This window comes from Chaetodon trifascialis, chromosome 4, assembly GCF_039877785.1.
Source record: "Chaetodon trifascialis isolate fChaTrf1 chromosome 4, fChaTrf1.hap1, whole genome shotgun sequence".
NCBI classification, from domain to species: Eukaryota; Metazoa; Chordata; class Actinopteri; order Chaetodontiformes; family Chaetodontidae; genus Chaetodon; species Chaetodon trifascialis.
In genome coordinates, this window is record NC_092059.1 from 2915137 (window position 1) to 2939693 (window position 24557).

Genomic DNA, 24557 nt, shown 5'->3' on the forward strand with positions numbered 1-24557 from the left:
GTTACCGAGAGCTGGTGAAGCTTGAACTTCTATAAGGAGCAGGAGTCGCTCCAGCTATAGGGGAAGACTTCTCTGAGGGACAGCAGCCATCCAAACAGAGAATAAAAGTATCAGACGTTTATTCTTGCCCTTATCTTTGCATCACTTTAGACTACTTTTGGCCAGTTTATAATGAAAAACTTACATATGGTACCTTAATCTTGACATGGCAATGCAAATAGTTATCTGTCCATAAACTAAATTCCGCTGCTCCCTCTGTGTAGACACTCCTGTGTGATTTAATAGGGTCGTCTTATTTCTATATGGAGATAGAATTGGAAGACAAATAGGATTTAAGGAAACATATTACCTCTTGTCCCTCTCTGAATACAAAGGGCAGACCTTCGTGCTATCACAAAGAAAACAGCTTAGCAGCAGTGCATTTGTTTTCCATTCAGAGAGAGAAGCACTTTGTCTTTCCAATCGTTACCTGTCTGTGAATCAGTTGCTCCATTAAGGACAGCCTAAAGAGGGAGGTGCTGTCTAGGGCTAAATTGCAATTAGTCGGCCTGCAAGTGAGGCTGGCACCAGTTAACTTGGGATATTGGAGTGCAAGGGCCCCGTAATCAGGCTTTGGTCATGTAGAACAATGCATAAAATTAAATTGACATTAATGAATAATTGTGTAATGAAAATGGAGGAGTGGAGTTAATTGCATGTTACAGTGAGTGTAATGCCCAGATAACCTTGTGTCTAATGCTATTCTTAGTCTGACTGCCAAGGCTCTCACCGTGGCTCCTCTCGGCGGGAAGTCATTAAAGCCTGGGAGTAGATAATGCCAGTGTGCCGAAACCCAAAGTAGCTACAATCTTGCAAAGACTTTCTTTCACAGGCTTTTTTTCCCTAAGTGGACTATGCTGAAGTCATTTGTACACAGTCTGAATGAAATTAAAGGTCAGCAGTGCTACGCATCTGTGTCTGGATGGGCTTTTAGAGTGGGGCCCACTCACCTACGGGGGCTGTCACACGGTAGAATGAACACCTTAAGATGACTGAGGACTGGGATGCTTTGCGCAGATGAAGAGGGCTTGAGTGACAGCTGCTCCAGCTAATTCATAAACGTAACCCATGTTGAACTACACCTTCCATTTCAGAATTATTCCAATTAGACGCTTTGCTCAGAGTTTCAGCCTCACGGACGTTTTCCAAATGCCTCTGACTGCTCAGTGACGGACATGTGACAGACGTACAATATGGGATTTCCTGTACCCGTGGTTCCCAGCGTGGAGCTTTGGACGGGGTCTCAAGATGAAACTAAAGGTCGGCAAAAGTTGAATTACATTTGCTTTTTCAGACATTTGTATTATTTTCACTTTCTGTCTTGTGAATTTCTTGATATTTTTAATGCTTCAGGGGAAAAAATAGCTTCATTTTAAAAGCCCATATTTCCTAATATCTAACTAATAATGTGAAAGGAGGTTTTACGGAAATAACGATGTTATTTGGTTCTGATTTTAGGTATCTGTTCTTATACCTTCAAGTACCTAATTAGACGAAAACTCCCGTGTAACCTACAGTCCAGTAATATTTGAATGCTGAATGCATATTTGCTTTGGTTTAAATGGAGGAAATTATTCTTGAAATCAACAACTGTTAAACACAAAACAATTAAACTAACTAAAACGACTTAGTCTTAGGACTCCCAGATTTCTTCATTTGTATCAGGTAATCAGTGGGAAGATGCCACAGTGAGTCTTTGGTCGGCCTCGTCATAATCCAGTCACGTGTGGCACCGCTGATGACGGGTGACATTTTAAGATTGCACATGTTAAAGATGTTACGAACCACTGCCTTGTACAACTTATACATAATGTAATAAAATAATATTTCAATATACTGTACATAACGACGAATTTAAAAAGACTGCCTCCGTTTGTTTTGCATGGAAGTGACACAAAAGGCCGACGGGGCAGAAAAAACACTATAAACCCTCAATACCGGCCAACAGCAGCAGCCTCCCGTTGGGAAAATCAGTGAAAAGAACAGCAATGTATCAATTTACTCGCTGCTAATTCATTATTGTCTCAGCTCATTAAGCTGAAATACATCACCAGCATCACATCGTCACAGTAACATGCAATAAATAAAACTAAGGAAGCAATATTATCGTAATTTACATTATCATTTCTGGCAATCATCGTTGTGTTTGCTTAGTGCTGTTTGCTGTTAATGTGCTGAATGACTGAATGCATGTTATCCAATTATTTAATAAATGTTATCCAATTATTTAACAAGTTGATCCGAAGAGGAACGAAAGTGATAAAACATTGGAACATTTTTAAAAGACACACTGATGTTTTTCCACACCAACCCAGTGTTACTTAGCTTGGAATGACTGAATGAGTATAATTATAATAACTTAAGAAAAATATTATGTATTGATACAAATTAAAAAAAACAGCGTCCAGAAGCTGATTTCACCAAACTCTGGCAGGATATTTGTAGTGCCTTATATTCATATTTGACCTGCTGAATATTCACGCCTTGCAGCTCTGCTCTTTATCATAGCTATTACTGAGGCTTCGTTAGCCTTGCTAGCAAAGTGGTTCTTGGGAAGGCGGTGTAGGTTTCTCAACAACTGCTGAATGGATTGTCATGTATTTGTGTAGATACATTCGTTATTCCACTCAGAAGACACAAAAAACTCTGACGTTTCCACAGCTTTTCATTTAGAGCCACATCAGTTTGTAATTTCAATTCGTTGTTTTTATCTAATTAGCAAATGTTAGCATGCTAACATGAACATGGTGAACATTATACCCTGCCAAACATCAATATGTTAGCATCGTCATTGTGAGCGTGTTAGCATGCTGACGTTAGCATTATAACAGCCGTTGTGTCAGAGCAAAGAGCAAAAAATGTTATATGTGTTATATAAAATGTATATTTAAAATTTTATTTTCCAAATTGAATTTCCTGATTCTTCTTGCCTTATTATAAAATACCTAATCCACCTCAATGTCTCTTATGATACTTCCTCCAGTAGAAACCAAACTCTTACCCAAAGACAGTTTAAAGGAAGACGAGCTCCAAATGCTGAAACTCTGCAGAAGAATCTGGAGTCTGTACCAGATCGGAACTGCTGAAGAGACATCAATAAGCATGATGTCATTGTATTTAGTTTCACATCTCCATGCTCATCTGGACCTCCACCTCCTGTAAACTGTGCCCTAGATAGACTTACCTAGACATGTCAGTCCTTCCTTTTTCTAGCTTTACATTTCACTGGAATGGCTTTGAACTCGCGTTGGGAGAGATCAGAATTACAGAGATTAACGTGCATGTTGGTGGTGCGCACAGATGCACCGTGGAATGATGTAATGCTTTCTATCTTATCAGAGGCACTCAGGGTCCGGCGTTAAGCCCCTCGCGGCCCTTACTCTGTGTGTTTGGCTCCATTGTAGATGCCGGTGATGAGGCCTTGTTTCCTTTAACAAGTCCTATCCTGAACACTTGTACAGATGCCTTGTTTCTATGGTGAAAGAAGCAGGATGTCACACTGGAGGAAGTAGGCCAATTAATCTACAGCCCCTCCCCTTCCCCCCACCACCACCACCTCCCCATACACACACATTCTTGACTATTATCCACTAACCAGGTGTTTCCCAAAGTGGAGTCCCTGGAGAGTCTCCAGCGAGGCTCCAGACCATTTCCTTTGAGGAGGATCTTGTTGTGGTGATTTTGGAGCGTGCTGGAGTTTGAATGTTGTCACCTGCCCGATCCAACTGAACCAAACACAGTTTACAGTTTAAACAAGTTGCTCCACACGTGCTCCATGTGGTACATTTGGTCTTGTTTTACAGCGTAATCAGCGATGTAATGCCCCAAACAAAAAACTCATTTTAGTGCAGTATTCACCCAAGGCAGTTCATTTGATTGATTAGAAACCAAACCCAGTTTAGCTAAACATCTGAATATTAGACATCTGTCATGTTTTTTCGTTGAATATTGGACACATACAGTACAACATAGCTGATTAGAAATACTCAGTTTTTGTCTCGCCGGGAATTTCTTTACACTGAAGACTTCACATTGGCAACACTTAAATGTGTTAACGTCAGTAATGCAATGCGATTTTACAGCCTTACGCAGGTGGCAAGCTTTAGTGAGCTCAGAAGCTGAATTTCCACACATGTACGGTACGTTAACGTGTTCTGACGTCCTGACAATCAGCAGTGGAACACTGACATCTGGTTACAACTGACAGACAGGTACGCGCATAAAAGATGATACTGTAGGTACTAAACAATAAAATGTTTTTCCTTTTTTTGACCATCCTACACAAAGAAAAAAGGGCCAGAATGGTCAAATAACTATTGAAGTCAGTCGCCGCCTACTGCTGAACAACATAAAGTAAACATTTTCCATATGCATTTCTTAAATGTTGTTATTAAATAATTTCTAGTCAGATAGCTGTTGGTATATCCTCTGTGTTACAGCTGCGAGTGTGTTAAATATATACCTAAAGTCTTGGTGTGAGGTGGAGGTTTTTCTCAATAATCAACGCACTGTGCCCATGCACGGAGGAGAAGGTCTCCATCAAACTGTCTCCAGCTAATGTACATCAAAGGGACACACTGGTGGTCTTTAGATTGACCACCTGCTGGTGTCCACATTGTTTTTAGTGGGTCCTCACAGCAGGCGGCGAGACGACCATTTGTGCTGGTCGGCCCTTTTTCTGGACTCCCTGATGCTCCCTGGTTTTCCTCTCTATGCTGAAAAGGATGCAGGGGTTTTCCTTCAGGCTTGAGGACTGTATGTGTGTGCTGGGTCAGGAGTGCTGTGCATGTCTACGTCACAGCTAAGCAAAACAAACTGTATGATGATGAAGATTTACTTATCCAGTCATCATCATTGTTTTTCTGACTGCTGCATGTGCTTCAAAACCCTTGACAACAGCGAGATTCAATGACAATGGCGAGCAGCGTTGTAAGTTCAGGAGGCGAATTCATTAGAGCGACAGGAACAGAGTGTGTGTGAACAGTAGGAGAGATTAGGGCTGAGAAAATAAAGCAGTCTCTCCTCAGTCACTGTACCTTTGTGTGATGTAGCTCCAGGCTTCACTCTCAATATGAGCAGCAGCAGTTCTGAACATGCATTTTGATCCAGTCCACTGCATACTTCCCATCGCCTGGAGCCCATTTTCTAGATGTCTCAACTTATGCTGATCTACATAAATAGATAAATCCAAACTGATCAGGTGGCTAAATTGTTGATGTCAACTTAAAATTTTTATATACACCAAATGAATTAAAAAGTCAGGCCTTGGAGTCTTCATAAGCCTCTAAAAAAAACTTTTGCGGCACATTGACGCTCGGGGCTGGGCTGACTTACCTGTCTGAAAGGGAGCAATGAATAATTTGATCACATTTTTCATTTCACTCGAGTGCTGAACAAACAGGAATCTATGATTAACAGTTTTAATTAGGATTCTAACTTGACAAATTCTTACAGCCTCGCAACGTGTCTAAGATGAATAAATCACTGGCCTGGGATCATCAAGCTGCCTCCTAAGTGAATGTGCCTCGAGATTACTTTGTGATTCCACAAAGTGTGAGTCAGCCAAGGCTGAGTGTGTTCAACTAATCCTCTTCCCACCACATGTCAGGTGGAGGAAGTTTATGTCCACTCAGTGAGCTAACCGCCTCGCTCAGGTATTGGACTTCCCTGCTTTTCAGTGTTTCTTACATGATTCTTTCAAGCTGGATGTCAGAACTGAGTGGAGCCAGAGTCAGTTAGCCTCACAGCATGCAAGACGTCTGCACACCTGTGTTATGAGAGCACTGTGAAAATAATGGCAATGTTTTATTCTGAAGTCAAGCTTCAGTGCATGTACGGTTCATTTACAGGTGAAGCTGCCAGCCAGCAAATAAAAAAAGATGTCAAATGGGCTTAAACTGGTATTGCTTTTTTTTTATTGTTTATTTTGATCCCCATTAGCGGTTACATTGGCAACAGCTACTCTAGATCCATAATCTTTTAACAAAATGTCAGTTTGTCCTCTTTGTTGTAATCCCCAAAAGTAAAAACATAACTGATGCCCTCTCCTCGGTGCTTGGCTCGAGCCAAACTATGCATTTATTCTTGGAAACACTTAAGAGTTTTTGGTTACGTAATTTCAAATCCACTTAAATTCGTCTCTAAAAAGTATTTTTTGATTTTCATTACATTAAATCAGATGATGATGTGTAAACAATGCTGTCGTCAGCAAACATTGACATTGGCTTTGTTGAAAGTGGTGTATTATTGATAAATATGGAGAAAAGCAGTGGCACCGAGCAGCTTCCCTGTGGGATACCGTAAGGTACCATACCGGAGTAAGAAAAAATACATTTAAAAAGGCTTCCAGTTATCAGAAGAAATGTTAAATAATACACAGCAGAGAGTACCTCATGGTCTGTTAAATCAAATGCAACATTAAAATCAAGCAAGACAGCAGCAGCCATTTTATTACTGTCTGTATCACTTAACCGGGAATTGATCATCTCCATTAAAGTAGAGTGCAAATAGACTGAACCTCTTTATGTGTATGCTGAAAAACTACATTTTCCACTGAAAGTAATGTGGAAATAATGAAATTGTTTAACAAACGCCGCTCTTTTCATTAACTTTCCAGGATGACATCTGGCACCTGAAAATGTGTCCCTCAGTTTTAAAAGTTTTTAGTCAGAGTTATGGTATTCAGCTAGTTTAATCCCCAAACATAATGTGCTTATACTTACAGAACGTGTCGGACATGATGCTCCATAAAGCTCTTTATTTCAGCTTTTTTTTTCCCTCAGTCAAGCCTCTTCTCGCTGTGCATAAAATGTAAATTTATAGCTACAGAAAGTACTGCTCTGTAATTTTTGAAATAGCAGTTTGGGTAGAGTTGTAGATGGAGATACACACCATCTCTCACCTCCCTGACACGCCCTAATGCCAAATTTAAACATCAGTAATGTGCACTGGTGTCTGAAATTCCATTGTGAAATGTTAAATTTAAATCTTGATGATATGCATCATAACTATTGTAATCAGACATCCCAAGCTTCGCCTCCATTATTAATTGTCCAAAGCGTAATGATTTATTGTAGTCCTGCAGAATGATTATTAATTTTCTGGTTGATTATACCTGTGGGCGGCAACAACACTGTTCTGCATATAAGCATCTGCTAAATGAAAAAGTATTCTCATGAAAAGATGTCCTTGGAGAAACAACAGCCCATTTTTTCTTTAATCAAACATATGTAGAAGTGCTGTTGATTAAGAGTACTGTGGCATGCATTCAGAGGGGAAATATGTAATGAACATTATCTGATGATTTTCTTTGTTCAGACTCGTAAAGGAAAGAAAAACTTTATTGTGCATGCAGCTACGTCCAAGTAACTGCTCTTTTCAATCATTTGCACGCTGGAACTTGGCAAGGTGGTTCAGTGCTGAGCCCCAAACTGCACCTGCACTGCAGCAAAAATGTGCAGCCCCAGTATATCACACTGGTGTGACACTGCTGGTTTACATTCCAGAGGAACAGTGGAGAGTGACAGGAGTGTGTGTACAATACAAGCTGCTCTCAGCCAGGCAAGTCTGGGTACGCCTGAGCCACAAACAGCAGGCTGAGTGCAAACTTCACTTCAACAGTCGCCGGGATCTCAACACTTAGAGGAATGCACAGGTGCAGACACTCGGCAGCAGACAATCGCAGCCAACACTTGATCAGTTTGACACTTTGCAGGGCCGAGGCCAATGGCAAGTTCCTGTGGGGTTGTGATGGGGTCTCATGCAACAAAAGAAACGAGTCCACTGAGCTGTGGATCTGTTTACAGCCACATTGTAGCGAATTCGTCTTCCTTATGAAAATCATTACATGTCAGGGTGAAGACTTTAAGGTTAAGGTTAGGATAGGATTAGATTTAGGTCAGGATTAGGTTTAGAGCAAGTCTCCAGGAAATTAGTGCAAGTCTAAGTAAAATCCCCATCAATGATGGAAACATGATTGTTCCTCCTGGTTTGTACCATCATCGACTGCTGGCTCCACCCATTCGGGGCCACAGGTGATCATCGGCTGCTTCACTTTGGAGTCTTGTTTCCTCGAGGGACAGCATACATGGCAGCATTTTCACTTTGAAACTGACGTTTTGACATGGCTGCTGTTTTGGAACCTGCATATTATCTCCCCTTTGTTCACACTACTGTCACACATCTGCGCCGGACGCACAGCCTGCCCTGCACTCCCTGTCCCTCGCCCACAGACCCCCCAGACTCACCTCACACCTGTTGGAGATCTGCTCTCCATTGAGTGCTCTCTCCTGTTTTTTCCTGTCTCCGGTCTTGCAGCATCCTGGCCAAATAAATCCCTCTCCACTCTCCGGCTCATTTATAGCATCCCAGCTGATGGTTGTGTAATAACACTTTTACACTGATGAGCTTGGCATGGGTATCCAGTGGCATATTAATCTATCCATGTCCAATTAATCAATGCTGGATCACATGCTGGTGCTCTTAACTGCATGCTTCCACTTACATTTACTGATATCAGCTGACATGTTTTTACCAGGGATCAGTGAGCACATTGCATATATTTCTGTATTAGCAAATAGTCATTTTTGCAGCTTTATTTATTAATATTCTGAGCTAAACACTTTCACTGTTAGAGATGGATGTGAGCAGTCAGAAGAGGATCTCTGGAGAGCTCTATTTGAAGCATCATTGATTACCAGAGATATCGCTGTCTCTCAAGTCAAATTTCCGCGGACCTTCATTAACTAAATTAAATTAAATATCCAATTAAACAGCTTCACTCAAAAAATTAGAAAGGAAGGGGATGGTGTAGTGTTTTAATGATACTGATTAGGAATGTTGCTGAACACCACAGTGGCCTTTTCATAAAGCAGATGTGTTTTTGTTTGGACTGACTCTGGAGTGGAGGAGGGAAGACGGCGCTCTGTTCCCGCCATCCTCTCCGGCCACTAAGAAGGAGAGGCAGATTAATTAACAGACCTTTGCAGCCAATGAAGACAGGTGGCAATAATCCTGACAAGAGACAGATCTGAAGCCTCTCATACAAAACCAATTTCAACTGCACTCCATTTTTCAAAAGCTCATCAGGGTGAAGAACGAGAGAGTTGAACCCGTGTGGCTGCAGAATTTGTTTCTCTCTGATTGCCTTGTCAGGATATCTTATCCGATGGCAGATGACCAAAACCCCACCCTTCACAGACAAACTCTCTCTCTCGCTCTGACACACAGACTGCTTCACACAATGCATCCTCTGTCTTCCTCGCTCACATACTCTCATGCACATCCTCTCACACTGTCTTACACTTCCCACAAGGACTCACACAGCCACAATTGAGCAGCTGCCAAGTTTCAGTTGGTGCACCAGTCAAGCTTTGCATTCTGAGGCGGCGCGAATGCGGTTTGCAATGATAACAGGCAGATTCACCACTTGACATTATCATTAATATTTGAAACAGAGGTAGACAAAAGAAGGCTTCCCGATTCGACACAGCAGCTTTTGAGGGCTGAAATACCAGCAGTCGTCGGAAGCTAGCTGGAGCTAGCTAGCTAATTAAGCTAACATTAACTGTCTCCTCTGGGATAATTTTAAGACCCTGTAAAAAGGTGTTAAATATGCTTTTTATGGCTACATACATGATACCAGGAGAAAAAGGCTTCATGCGCACCACTTGATAATACATGAAGAAGACACAGACATAAAGGAACAGCATTGTTCTTTTATTGAAATGTCGGCTAATTAGCCCAGTATTATAAGTATGACGAAGAAAAAAGTTAAGATCAGCAACACTAAGGTGAGATATATGCGTTGTTGTTGTTGTTGTTGTTTACACTCTAATTCCATTACAAGAAAGGCTTTGAGGACGGGGCAAATGTAGCACTCGGTTAATTTCTCAGGAAAAACTAAAATTCCCCAAATTCAATTAGGAGCAGCAGAGAGCTACGTCACCCACGCTTTGATGTATGTACTATGATCCATGACGAGCTCACACAGTGGGAGCAGCTACTAGTCATGAATAATTAGTATATTTAGAGTAAACCTCAAAATAATCAGGTTAGCTAAAGATATGCTAACTCCTGGCCTTCTGTCTGGATGTCAGACCGCCAGCGAGCAGCCCGTCACTGTTATTCAACCACGGTACAGTGCTGACGAGCGACGCTACGTTAGAGGAAAGAGGATATGATGCTAAAAGTGATAACGGTGATATAAAGCATGTGTGAGCCTACAAGGGAGGGAAAATATTTCAGAATAGTAATGATAATGTTAACTACCGTGAACATTGTATCATTTTTTTACTCTGCTAATGTCACAACATCACAGGTTACTCCTGTGGCCGTTGAGCTAGTTAGCTGAACACGCTAAGGTTTAGCTTTTATTAGCGCAGATGTTAGTACACTTCCTACACTTCTGCTCTTGTGTTTTTGGTTTTGAAAAAGCTAAAAAGACACAACACACTCCGGACTCTTTACATACACGTCTTTCACTACAGCCCCATGCACTCCACTTCAACATTTGGAGAAATCTAAGAACTTGCTGTGATTGGACAGCTGTGTTTGGTGGAGCAGTGAAGCGAACGGTCAATTGCAGTGCCGCAACCACTTACAGGGAAAGATTTCTGCCTTTTCATACTTTTATCTGTGATTATTCCTCATGTGCACTATACTGTTGGTCTAATTTATCAAAAATGCTGCTGTGAAAACTCAAAAAGTGTGTAAAATAAAAGTGAACACAATAAGCTGCAGCAAACTCAATAGTTTCCATAGAGGGCATTGACTCTGACTCTTTATCTTGGTTATTGTCTTGCATACAATGAGGTTATTTATCTGAACAGAATGGACCTGTCTTATACAATCAGCAGCACATTATAGTAATGCCGCTATCCATTGGCAATTAGTTACGTAATAACGTGCTGCATTTGCATTAATACGATTGAGCGTGTCTGATTTAGGGATGTGCAGCATTCTTTTTCCGCCACTCCAGCTAACCCTCCTCAAGAGAGCCTCAGTGGTCGATGATGGGATCCACCCTGACTGTCCAAACACCGCTCCCTCAGGGACATTAATTTCCAAGCAGTCCCATGAGCGAATCAAAAGAGAGAAAGCTCACTGAGCATGAAGAATAGGGAGTGGAAAAAAAAAACTCTTTTTCCTCAGAGAGAAAGTATAATGGCAAATTAATTTCCCAGAGATTAATGCACATGGTAAATATTTTAGTGTGAGTACTTATCTTCTAAAAAGTCAGAGGATGGACACCTCCTCACTCCCTTCCCCCTGAGCTGCTCTCCCAGTGTTGAAACAGCTTCGATGCATAAGGAGTCTAATGAGAGGAGAGATTCCAAGCCGCCTGATGGCTCTCATCAATCACCTTTCTCCTTTGGAGGTGTGATGCCGTCTGGGGGAAGGGGCCACGGAGGTTCGAGTGGGAGGGAAGGCATCAGGCTTTTAATCTCAATAAGTTAATAGACTTTCTAGTCTGGCCTTGCTAAGTAGAACTTCATCCCTGTTGTTAGCACACAAGCAGCATGAGGCCGGCTCTGGAGCTGCTTGGCGTTTTCACATTGCACAGTTAGTTTGTGCCACAACTGAAATTAGGAGATCTAACTTAAGTTTGTGGATGCTCTGATAACGGCCAGGTAAAGGTCACTACGCACTGAGTTTAGGAAAACAAATCCATATCTGTACTCCAACGGGAACTCATGCTAAAGTCCTATAGATACATGGTTGGGAGATGCTTTAGCTTATAGCCGATGTGTACGCGTACTCGTTTAGCAGAAGACACGTACAGTACTCGTCCACGTAGGACGCGAAACTACGATTGATAACATCGTGAAACGTGCAGATGTCACGTTGTGTTGAAGTTAAACCGCTTCCCTGAACACTTAATGTCCAATCATAGCAATCATAGCTGGGTACGGCTGATTGGCTTTAAGCTTTAAGCCCTTGATGATGTCATTTTTTCATATTTCCAAAACAAACAATATGAAAGTAAAGATATGAAGAATGGATTGAACCATTTGTTTTTCTGTTCTGAAGAAAGTTGCTAAAATTAGCATGCCTTGCTATCGAAGGACTTTTTGGTGAGCACATTGTGATCTAATATATACTGTTGCAGAGTTTAGGCTAATGTTAGCATCTACATGTAAATATTTGAAAGTACAAAAGCAAAAGCATAAATCTGACTTTGTGTTGAATGTTTTTCTGTCGCATCCTGAGTGACTCTTTGCCTGGGCCTTGTTAGCTTTAGCTAGCAGGCTTTTTTACCCCCATTACAGCACTTTGTTAGCATGATTTCATTAACTGTATGTAACCATCAAAAAAAACGTGTTTCAGATCCTTTTTCCAGGGTTCTCACCTTCAAAGGAGTCAGCTGAAAGGAGATTAAACTTCAACAGAGTTAACGTTGATTAGCTAGCTAGTTACGGCTGATGTAATCTGCTAGCAACAGCTGTAATTCTAAATGGCGAAAGTGACGCCCACTTACTAAAAATGAGTCCGCTCTTGTCGACTTCCGTCTGCAATCAAGGACATTGTTTTAAAAATTGCTTTGAATTTCAAGTGATAAATCTAAACGGCAGACTTGCCGTCCTAGAATTCAAAGCGTGGCGGCGAAGCAGAAGTAAGAAAGAGGATGAAATTTAAAATTCTGCAGTCATCGATCTGACGATGGTGTACCGTGTCAGTCCTTCATTTCTGTTGCAGTTTGTTACGTCTAAGAGCATTGCACTAAAACCTTCATGTTACTATGGTTGGGGTTTGATCATGAATCAGAGAAATGTCAGGTCAAACATGTCTGACTGTGACTTTTCAGTGAAAATACTGTTTTGTGCCTTTGTCCCCTCTGCTGTGCCAATGTGACTGCTCTGCTTAATTAATTATCTCCATGCTGGACAATGTGTTGTGGTTGTACCTCTGGGGGGAGAGGGCGTAATGTGGAAAATATGCAGAAAATGTATTTGGGTTGACTGTCCGGTTATTAATAATGATTGTGTTTGGATAAATAGTGCCCTACTTTCAGAATCTGTGGATCTAAATATTCCCAATAGGCTGCTTCCCTCTTGTATTGATTGATTGGTATAGTGTTTAAAGGTCATAGTCATAAAACATCAGGATGTAATTAACACACTGTGATTTTTAACCAGTGGTTAATGCCTTGTGTGTTGACTTCTTAAGTTATAGCTCGCCTCTCAGACGAGTGTTTGGATTAGCACGTGTTATTTGAATTTAAGATTAGGTGCAGAGGAAATGTAATTTCTGATGAGACGGTGCTCCTCACCAAAAAGGGGCAGGAAGGTCTGCAGGCCTGTGATACATGTCCTCATATAGTGTGTCTTTAATCATGGGTTCTTCCTCTGAACCACTGGCCTCCAAAATACTAAAAACCTGCTTACATTCCACGCAGAGTCACGTGGAGACAAGACGGATGTGATGGTCCATCTCCTCGTGGTTAGTTTATTCAGCTTCTTCACAGATAGTTAATTTGGCTGAGGGAATACAGTAAACACAGTGAGCTGCTTTAAGCCTGGTTCAGACCGGGCTGGCCTTGACTAAAAGCTGAGGCTCTGCTGATGGATGGAACGCTAACGGTGTCATTTAAATGTGCCTTTTCAGGATTGTCACCAGAGTGTGCTTTCAGTCGGCCAAACCTTGAGGACTGACCGCCACATTTAGAAGCATTTTTAATGGCTGTTATCAGCTTCCATTCCCAAATAACCAAAAGAAAAAAAAGGCTGCACTGTGTGGCAGCACATTTGCTCTGTTGTTACCTTGGGAGTTGAGTCTATTCATATTTCCTCTAAGATTGAAAACACGTGTTTTGGTTTGTGAAGACATTTATCTGAATGTCTGGGCTTTCTTTGGCAGAAAGGATGGAACAAGCTTACGGTTTCTTCTTCTGTCTCTCAGCTTTTGTACCAGCTGAGGAAAACCAGTTTACACTCTGAAACCAAGTGCACAAAGCTGTATGAATTCATTAGCTGTTGATTTATGTATGATCAATTCAATAATTAATTTGATAGAAATCTAATTTCAAGTTTAATCAATTCTGAATTATTACATGCGTTTGCCGTGTTCCAGATGAATCGAAATGGGTTTTTTAAATGTAATGACCTGACTGTGAACCTGATCTACAGCTTTGGCTTGTCGAGACCGATGTTAGACATCAGGCAGAATGTTTAAAGTGAATGTGAGACCAGATTCACTTATAAAAGGAGCTCTTTTACTGACTACAGTGGCTCAAACCCATTGATCCAGCAGGACAGGATGGAATGTGACATTAACTCAGGATTTACAAATTACTCGGCCGTAATGTTTTTCTGACAATCCTCGGAAAGAGAGTTTGTAATCTAAAAACACAAAAAGCTGTTTGAGTTTCATTTGGCCGCACCGCTGCTCCACCTTGAGAAGGAAAAATCACCACAAAAGAACCTGATATGAGTGGAAACCACAAGCCAGTAATTTAATCAGAGTGACTAAAATCAAAGGAGGCAAAAGTTCAGGATCTGAATGCAATGAAATGCATCAGCTCCTTAGAACCTACTGACATAGCTCACTTGTGGAGGAGCAAGCCCAGACAGAAAGGGCTGAGTAATGAAGATGGATGCATTCTGTTATCAGGCAGCCACTTACTGGGGCCTGATGTAACCTTAAACATTGAGGATAGCTCAGTTGCACAAAGAATCTAATTAATGAATAGCAGCCATGAAAGAGGACAAGGCAAGTGTGCATTTGCAGATGAATTCCAGACACTAATCAAACGCGGTTCAAGTGGTTTGGTTTGTCTCCAGAGCACAGCTGAGCGACGTACCAAAAAAAAAAAAAAAATCCTATTATGATATGAGTCACTTTAGTGGGATTGGTCATTTCTAATTTTCACTGAAATAAATCTAAAAATGAGGATGTGGTCTGTGACAAACAAGCATGTTTCTTTATATGTGGAGATGATGTGCAGGCCGGGGCGTCTCTGCAGCAGCACGCTGCTTCATTCAGGACACATTTTACCTTTTTACCTACAGCTCCAGCACTTTGGACTTTGCATTTGGCCATTTTTTGATGATATTTCACTTCATTGTTCAGCTTTACTTCAGAGCAAGGGCAAGGATTTACGGAAGTGTGTGCATGTTAGCTTGATGACTGCATGCATCCTTCAGTGTTTATGTGTGCCTGTGTGAGTGCTAATAGTGTTGTTGTTTTTTCATTCCTCTTTATCTGTTTAAGTGCTTTATCCTGATTTTAAAGTGCCAAGGCAGAGGTGAAAAGTACTGCATGTGCAGAGCAGGTGTGAGGTTGCATTATTGAGCTTTAATTGGTTGTTTTAAGCCAGAAACTCACCTGAACGGCCTCTACAGGAGTTTGTGTCAGCATACAGCCACTGCTCAGGATCTTAAATGTCGCCTCAGACAAGCAGGAAATGATTTAATGACTGAAATCTAGACATTGCTGTAGTCATGGTTCCAGACTTTTAAAGCACTGCTCACATTTATGTGTCCACCGGTTCAAACAGGTCAGCTGGTTGGAGACACGGTTGACCAATCAGAGATTTGTAGGCGGGATTAAGAATCTACAGCTGTGCCAGCAGCATTGAGATGAGCTAAATCATAATATTAGTATGCTAACAAGCTAACATGCTAACAGTGACGCTGTTAAAATGTGCATTTGATAGGTAAAGGTTGCTGGGTTTATTTAGCATGTTAGCGTGCTAAAATTAGCACTAAACAGATTTAAGTTAGGGAATGGGAATGTCATTAGTTTTGCAGGTTCTGGTCCTAATCCAGAATTCAGCATCCTAAAAGGGGCACACATGTCTGTACAAGACTTCTTAACAGTCCATCCCATAGTTGTTGACAGTGAGCCAGCACTGCTAGCAGCCTTTCTCTTACTGCATGTGTTTACAGCTGGAACCATCGTGGTGAGTGTGATCAGACAGTGCTTTCACAGTGATATCATGAGTCCTGCTTTCTTCTTCCTCTCGTCCAGTATCAGCTCCAGAGGAGCTCTCCATGGCGGTCGGTGAGCGTCCAGTGGCAGACGTGGCTTGTGGTGATCGCCGTGGTTTTCTTTCTCGGTCTGGTGCCTTATGTTGTTCACTGCATGATGACCGCCTTCACCAACCCTCCTCCTCACAGCACCTTTAAACTGGCTGCAATCTCTTTTGGGCTGCTGACAGAGATCCTGCTGATCAAGTGAGTGTTTTCTTTTTTAAACTCTCGTATCTCTACTTTTTAGATTTAAAGCGCCCTCGGTCTGAAGATGCCGAACAGTCAGAATATTAATGATTGAAGTGATGATGGTGATGGTCTCTCCTCTCTGGTTGTTTTCTGGTCTTAGATCTGTTTTCATCTGCCAGTATTTTCAAGTAATGTCTCATTTTTATGTGAGTTTCAAGAGCGGTGAGTGTCTGAGTCAACCAAATAATCATCTCTGAAAACACGCTGCTGTCTGACCCCCAGCCCCGACCCCCCCACACCCCCACCCCCACCCCCACCTCTCTTGTTTTCACTTAGTCTTCATTCCCATTTTGATATTGCTAATTGGAATGATGCCTGCGGTACTGTAAACCATTAGTAAATGAACAGTCTGTTTTTATCAACATCTAGCTTGTAAATAATGCATTAGACTCTGGCATAAACAATATCTACTCTGTGATTAGAAAGCAACATATGGCCGATACTGTAATCAGATTACAAATACATCTTATGTAATCTGTAATTGCCTAAAGCAGTAATTCAATCAGGCTGTAAATTAAAAAAAATACTCACTTGATTACTTAGAAAAAAACAGAATCATAGTCTGAATGTTTGAAAATGAAATCGTGTTTTAATGTGACTTCACTGACTGACCTCAATCAACTGAATGCTGGGATTCAGACAAACTGCTGAATACAATTCACTGTAGAAGTGATGTAACCCTCCAGTCGCCCTGAACTGCTTTTCGTGCCAGTTGCAGAATTGAAACTTTGTGTTCTGCATCTGTCCTTCCTCCGTTATTTGTCTTAACTAAAATAAGAGAAGCTGTTTGTAATTAAGTCAACAAGGCTCGTAACTTTTTTCCCCATTAACCGCGTTCGCGAGGAATGTGGCGAGTGAAGTGGTAATTAATAAATGTGGTTGCACTGGTAATGTGCTTCTGCATCATTATGTTGTTGAAGCCCTTATCCACGCTAGTAATGAGCTGTAATTTTATGACAGGAAATTGGTTTGTTTACAACACATTCAGCAGCTTCAGACGAGCTGCATTCTTGGCAGATCCGGGCTCCAGGTATTTTTTCATTGTTTGACTTGAAAGACGTTCAGATATGTTGTCATGCGAGCAGTTATGCTGTTAAAATGCTAACACTTTGTTAATGCCCGTGAATCATTCGATAGCTTATCGTCACATGTTTCTGCTGTTTTGAGGCTTCAAAGCTCGAATCTTAAATGGATTCAGTGCAGTTGTTCCTCAGACTGCAGGTACTTTATGTTACTGCAAACAGAGACCGTCATCATGTCCCGAACGTCCACTGTCTGTCTGCTGAGCGTGCACTCTGTGACACTGGAGGTGTCCCTCTGCAGACAGCGTCTCTGTCAGCTGCTGCTCACATTATTACTGGTACAACAGGAAGGTTGGTGGGTGCCCTTATTAGGATTGGTGGGCCTCAGAGACCCGTGCCCCATGGTGCTTGTGCTGCCTGGGATGTGCCAGCCTCCTGCTGCCCCCTGTCAGGGTGCATCTCAGTCACTCTTCACCCCGAGGGTGGAGGTCCTTGTGAGGAGCACCCCCCTCGTCTCTCGCCCACCACATGCTCTGCTAGTCTTTGCAACACGAACGAGGAAAGATAAACAAGGAAGCAGTTCAGAATTACCTTTTCCTGTGTCGTCTGCTCATGTGTTCATTTACACCGGCTCTTGGTGAAATGGTGACATGCAGTAATGCTGGTTAAAGGTGGGGGGGCGGAGCATTTTGCTGCCCTCCCAGTGTGTCACCTGCTGTCAGCTTCAAGCCTTCACTTATTTCAGATATGCACACATACATCTGTGTAGACATGTATCGTTTCATTTCCAAGTACTAATGTGCTAAATTTTGTCTTTATTTCCTCAAATATATCCCACCCCCCATTGCCCCCTCTGATGTTGCTTCTCAGTTCTGTTTTTTCATGTGTTTGAGAAAAATTCAATAAATAAATAGTTTAAAAAAATAAGTGTTAAAGGCCAGTTCTGCATAAATTTAAATAAATCTGTTGGTTGAAGAAGCTTTTTACTCTCTGTTCCTTTAAAGAATAAAATTACCAATATTCTACCTTTTCTTACTGTCAACGAATCCCATAAAAAGGCCAAAACCAACAATAAATTGGTCCTACCAATAGGTTTTGTCTGTGTGGCCAGAACCTGATACAGCCTCTTCCTCTGAGCCACAGAGCTCCATTGTTGTCCGAAAACTATTAAAAACACATCAGTGAGCCTCACTGTTGCGCCGGCTGACATGTTCCTTCATTACCAGGAACACACACACTGCGGTTTGTTCTGAGTCAGCCACACACACACTCACTCCAGCACCAAGCGTGGATGAATCCGCCGCTGCAAGTAGTCCCCAATAAATGCACTATTTCATCCTGTTTGAGTAAAAACTACAGCGTGCAGATGTTTTGGAAAATAACTTTTAAAAGTATTAACTCGTGACCTGTAGGAACATCAAGCCAAAGACATTTTTGGATCAGAGGAAGCAGGAAAAGAGCAGAGAGCAGCGCTGGGTTCAAGAGCTAAAAGCTACTAATGAATGTAAAAGGAGACGCGCTGACTCGTGTCATTTGTTCCTCATCAGTCTTGCAACAGTTTGAACCTCCAAAATCAGCCCTTTTGTCCTCCTCCCCGTGCTGCAGGTCTGTTATTGGACACATTCACCAAGTCACATGACATTTGTCAGGCTTGAACTGCCTTTCAGAGGGCTGTCACACAATATGCAGCCTCTCTTTCCTTTACTGTCACGCTGAGAGTCGGGGCGCTGAGACGGCGCCCTGACCACGCAGCTCTGCGCCGTGAATTTTTATATGCCATTGCCTGGAGGTTAGAAACTCTCATTATGCCGTGTTAGATTTATTAAAATAGATTATGGAAATGTTAATTAAGTCATTAATTACATTATTTAAGCAGCATTGACAGATAAGGGAGTGTGTGTGTGTGTGTGTGTGTGTGTGTGTGTGTGTGTGTGTGTGTGTGTGTGTGTGTGTGTGTGTGTGTGTGTGTGTGTGTGTGTGCGTGCGTGTGTGTGTGAGGGGGGTGTCGAGCTCCCTGGGTGGTTTAAAAGGATGTGATTGGTGACAAGGGACACTGTGGAGATGGCGTCTAACCGCCAGTGCTGACATGATACAAAGTGGCCTACGCTGCTCTCTCACCTCACGCTACTGTCTACAGCAGTTTGCAGATCTGCCCGAGGACGGCTAGCTCATCGCCCTTTTGCAGATACAGGCATGCACAAGGGTACAAACGGGCTTCTTTTCCAAGCAGAAACCACACACAAGTTAAGAGGATCCGGGCCCAGAGAGAGCATTTGCATTCTGCTTTACATTTTCCTTTGTGAGCGTTCGGACGAAGCATGCGCTGTGACATTTGAGCAAAGGCCTCAAACCATATTTACAAGATGTTCCAAAGGAAAACACAGCAGCACAATTGCGAGATGAATTACCCAGGAGTTGATGCTATGGACTCTCTTATCTGTTGACAGTTTAGTTACCACAAAGCACAAGAAATGTGTTTTCCAATTCTCTGAGAATTGAGCTTTTCTTTGTCCCATCAAACCTATATTAAGGGAGGGAAAATTGCTCTGACCACACTTGATAAGAACAAATGATAGATGTTGTAAACAAGCAGAATGCTTCAATTCTGATCTGAGGCATCGATTTGCCTCAGCAGCCAATTGCTGTGTGGACCGGGGTTATGCGCTCAGTCCATCTGCAGGCTCAGGGACTTTCTGTTCGCTGTCCGCTGGATTACTTTGCACCGAACGGTTTCTGAAAACATGAGGCGCTGAATTAAAATGCATTATTAGCTGCTGTGGTAACGTACAGGAGGAAATAATGAGCGCCTGTGCCGATGCCTCAGGTCCTCCATCAGGTCGCCAGGCAGTCCTGGAAGGTGTACGTCTTGATATTAAGTGGCTGCTGATTGCAGGAAATGATACGGTACGAGGCCGTCCAGCCACCTCAGAGTCAGGCTATCCTGATTAGCTCGTACATCAGTCACCTCATGATGTCTAATTCATTGCTGTGGTGGTTAGTATGCACCAACATGGAGGATCATATGACAGTTTGTCTTCTGCACAAGACTGAAACATGCATGTTCTTCCTGTTTGGTAGCAGCTCAAAGTCCAACACTGGCCCTTCTGTCTTGATCAGTTTTATCTTTTGCTTTCTGTTTGTTTGCGGCCGGAGTGTTTACATATTTAGACCAGGTGGAGGTACCTGTAACCACTGAGCCAATCACCATACAGTAACACCCCCGGCCGAGGTGTACGTTCATGTGCAGCTAATTCACACTGGCAGAAACACTCAGACCGGCGGGAGTCTGGAGATATTTCCCTGTGGGCTCATCAGTGTAAGCGACACCTTCACGTTCCACTTAATCATTTCTTCCTTTGTTAATATGAAATATAGAGCAGCTTTAATCAAAGTGCCAGAAGCCTCAAAGGGCCTGATACTAGTTCTGTTTACAGGTATAGCTCTTGAACCCGGTCTCACACTAAAGCGTGTAACACAACCGCTGGGCCACCGAGGTCAAGGTAGCGTTCGTAAATATGTAACATCTGGTTAAACTTTCAAAATAAAGCTTGATATTTGGTTCCACACAGGAAACAAACCCCGGCCTCCCGTGTTCGATCTGTTCATCCACCTCCACCTGTCCACAGGTGGGCTTTGTCACTGTTTACACGACATTCAGCTATTATCGCCCCCTGCTGGTGCTGCACCTTCATACGTGTATACTTTAAACACCTGAACGAGGCAAAGCGTGACGTTGACACGCCGTCCTCTGGACCCTCGAGCTCGACCTGCCCGACCGTCCACGTTCACCTCCTCTCTACGGCGTCTCTGCTGTTGGACAGTCATGTGTCCTCCATTAGAAAACCAAACCGCTTAATTTAGACAGAAATTATGTTTCCATCCAAACGTACCCAGGCAAAGGAAACGACTCGCCGTTTTTTAAGGAAACCAGTTGGAATAAAATGTGTAATTTTACTGCATTTTTGTCGGTTCTTATCCATGCGTCAGATGTGTGGTCACGCCTGCATCCAGCAGGAGTTTCTGAAGAGGAGAGGGACTTAATAATGAGATTAGGATTATGTTATTATACTAACAACGTTATTTGGGATTAGTCAAAGTGTGAATGTACCTAATTGGACTTCCTTGACAGGAATATGTGGGATGAAGCAGTGAGACGCTGAGTCCCTGAACCTGTCCTTTGTGGTGTTTCCTCAGGCTTTTGTCCAGCTACATCAGCAGTCGCTACCGGCAGGCCGAGCAGAGCTCCTTCACGGTCCGGCCCAGAGGCTTTGAGGTGGACGGGACGAGTCCGGGCCGCCGGGATCGCTCCGAGGCCGCTTCAGCGGGGGATTGCACCTCGTCAGCATCCTCGCCCGGTCGAGTGGACCAGAGGAAGGTGGATGTGTTGAAGAGCGGATGTCTCAGCCTTTTCTGAACCACCAACAGAAGAGTTTACAGAACTGGTGGTGAGAGTAAATCCTTTGGGTATTAGATGTGTCTCACAGCCATTCGGGAGATCACATCAGTTTATCAGCGTGGCGTTTACGAGATCTTGCACTTTAAAACCTTTTTTCGAGGTGTCGAATATTCCTGTTTTCCTCCACGTCAAACCCGCACACTGACTGTACTCAGCAGATATATTCCACATATTGCAAATTGATCCTAAGGAAGAGGATGCACGGAGCTGGCATGAGCGTGTTGAGGCTCAGAGAGAAAAGAAGCCTGAAATCACTCTCCTTCCATAATGATGTCCACACAGAGACAATGGGGCGCCGCTCTGATTAGTGTCACCTGTCCTTGTGCATCTCATCAGCTCCATTATGGCTCCATCTCCCATGCTTCTTCTGCTAATTGAATAGCCTGTGAAGTGGTGACGATGACGGGGGCGAGAGCGGCGTCTGTCCCGCTGCTGCTTCAGCAATGAGAGGAAAGCTTCCCAGTGAGACGCTGCTGCTGTTGCTCTTAAAACACAAACCATTATCATACAGATAGAAGAAGAGCTAACAAGTAGCCCTCGTGTTATATTACCGTCATATCGTCTGCGGATTATGTTCTTATATATAACAGCATTGAATTAGCGTCTGCTGTGTGATTTGAAGGGGATGAAGCACCGCACTGCACATTTCTACGGTGCAGCAGACACAGCATCCATATTGGACCCATAAGACATTCACTAATGGTTTTCAGGTGGAGCTGCACATGGCGGAGGTACGGTGAAGGTATGGCTCAAGCCAAATTTCAGGAAATATGCTCATCTGCAAGTCAATGACAGTACTCGCATGTCTGTCCTGTCCATGTACAGCCAGAAGCTAGTTAGCTTAGCTTAGCACAAAGACTGGCTTGTGCTACACATTCCCAAACTGGCTGGCAGTATTCTAGATTCTTCCTCCTCTGAACGAATCATGCAAAGATGCTGTTTTGAGGGACGGTTGTGCCGTTGACCCTGCGCTCACCCGCCGTTTGTTTGAGTTTGTGGTCCTTGTTTTATGTGGATGAACGGCAGCGACCTAACACAGAATCACAGTGAATCACTCTCTGCCTTATGGCGTTCCTGCTGCCTGGAAACTCTTCTTGGACCAGTTAGCACGACTTCCTGGTCGACACACGTGAACACCTGTTTTCTGTTCGCTCGCACGCCGCTGATGTTCCCTGAGTTTACCGGAGGGACTGCGCTGAATTAAGATCCGTAAGACGGCCAAAGAGAGGGAAGAAACGATGCTGCAGAGGAGGTGTGAGACACACAGCTGCTGATTCCCTTCACCTGTCATCACGCCATCCAGCGTGCGCTCTGCATGCATCTGGATGAAGTCACGGCCAGGGAATTCAGGCAGAGTCGTACCTGAGCTGTGGCTCAAAGATCACACAAGTCCAGATCTAAGAGGAATGAACACAGACAATAACTGAGGAAAACAAATCTGAACTCTGTCGTCTCCTCAGTTTGGACAAATCACTCCTATTCTCTCTTTGGTGCCTGATCCAAATAACAGCGCTGCAGCAGAGAGTTTCACTCTGCAGATCAACCTGTTTTTATTCTGGGAGGCTTTAAAACGTGTGATTTATCTGAGTATTTACAATCCCTGCAGCAGTATGCAGACTGTCCCACTCGCTTTAGCGGCTCTTGATCTTTGCTTTGGGAACATCGCAGATGCCTGTAAGGCTGTTTGCAGGCCGTCCTTTGGGAAGTGGGACCACAGTGTTATTCACCTTTTCCTCAAGCAGAAGGTACGAGTGAAGCCCGTCACCAGCGCAGCACAAGGTAACATGAAAGAGCCGGAGAGGAGGAGGGATGCTGCGTCAGTAACAGTCAGTCGTTTGCTAATGAGCAAAGTGTCTCAGGTCCAGATGCACTGAAGGCACATGTCCTTAAAGCCTGACCCCTACAGCTAAAAGGACTCTTTACAAGGTTATTCCAGATTAGAGCACATGCACACTCCCTAAATCATGCAAACTCTCCATCGTTAAGTGTGCTGAGTGACTGACTTCCTGTCTTCATGAAGACTTCTCGCTGGTCATCTAACTTCCTCTGAGACTCAGAATTTGGCCCAAAAACACACACACTCCTCAGGCTCGGTGCAAAAGCAGCAACTTGGAGATCAGCTTTGATAAGACTAAAGACACGATCGCTCGTGCCAAGCATCCGATTTCACAGCCGAGCCCGTCGGACGCGGCAGCCAAGCTGTTGGAACTGCTGAAAGCTTCAGATATGTTGGTACAGTCCTGAACTCTGCACACAGCTTCATCCCTCTGAACAGTCCTCGAGTCAGAAAGTGTTGAGTGTTTTTACATTCCTCTTTACGTCCTGCTTAGGTCACCTGAGCTGCAGGTGTGGGATTTATTTGGCTGGAATAGTTTGAACTGGCAGCAGGTTAACTGAGCCGAGCAGCATCAGGAGCAGAGACCAAGCCTGACAGAGTGTCCTCATCCTTTATTCTCTCAGCTGAGACCTCTCTGGAAGGCGCCATATATGAATTTTTATACCAAGTGCATTTTAAACTGAGTGTTCTCAGTTTCATCTATTAAGTATTCAATCTGTGTTTTTTCACTTAACATGTTACCTCTCCTCATGCTCTGTTCAGTCTCTGGTCTGAAAATCAACTCGTCTTCGGTTACATACAGACTTCTCATAAACCTTTAAAAACAGCTCACAAACATGCACTTTGAATTTATAATGAATAAATGTTCAGTAATTTTACTCTCATGTGATTAAATCTCTTTTTCATGTCATTTAATAATAAATAATATTGAAATGGAGAACGCCACCAGCCTCGTCCTTTAAGCACGACTGAAGGGAAATGAT

The 24557-nt window shown here is 43.0% G+C and overlaps 1 protein-coding gene across 1 annotated transcript in view; it reads left to right on the forward strand.

The window, feature by feature from the left end:
• The window catches only part of LOC139330528 (uncharacterized), a 62467-nt gene extending 39994 nt beyond the window's left edge, over positions 1–22473 (forward strand). The window contains exons 4-5 of the mRNA XM_070961485.1: positions 16009–16214; positions 21476–22473. Of these exons, the coding sequence (XP_070817586.1) occupies positions 16009–16214; positions 21476–21695 (426 nt within the window). The 3' untranslated portion in view covers positions 21696–22473. The remainder of the gene's footprint in view (positions 1–16008; positions 16215–21475) is intronic.
• The last annotated feature ends 2084 nt before the right edge of the window (positions 22474–24557 follow it).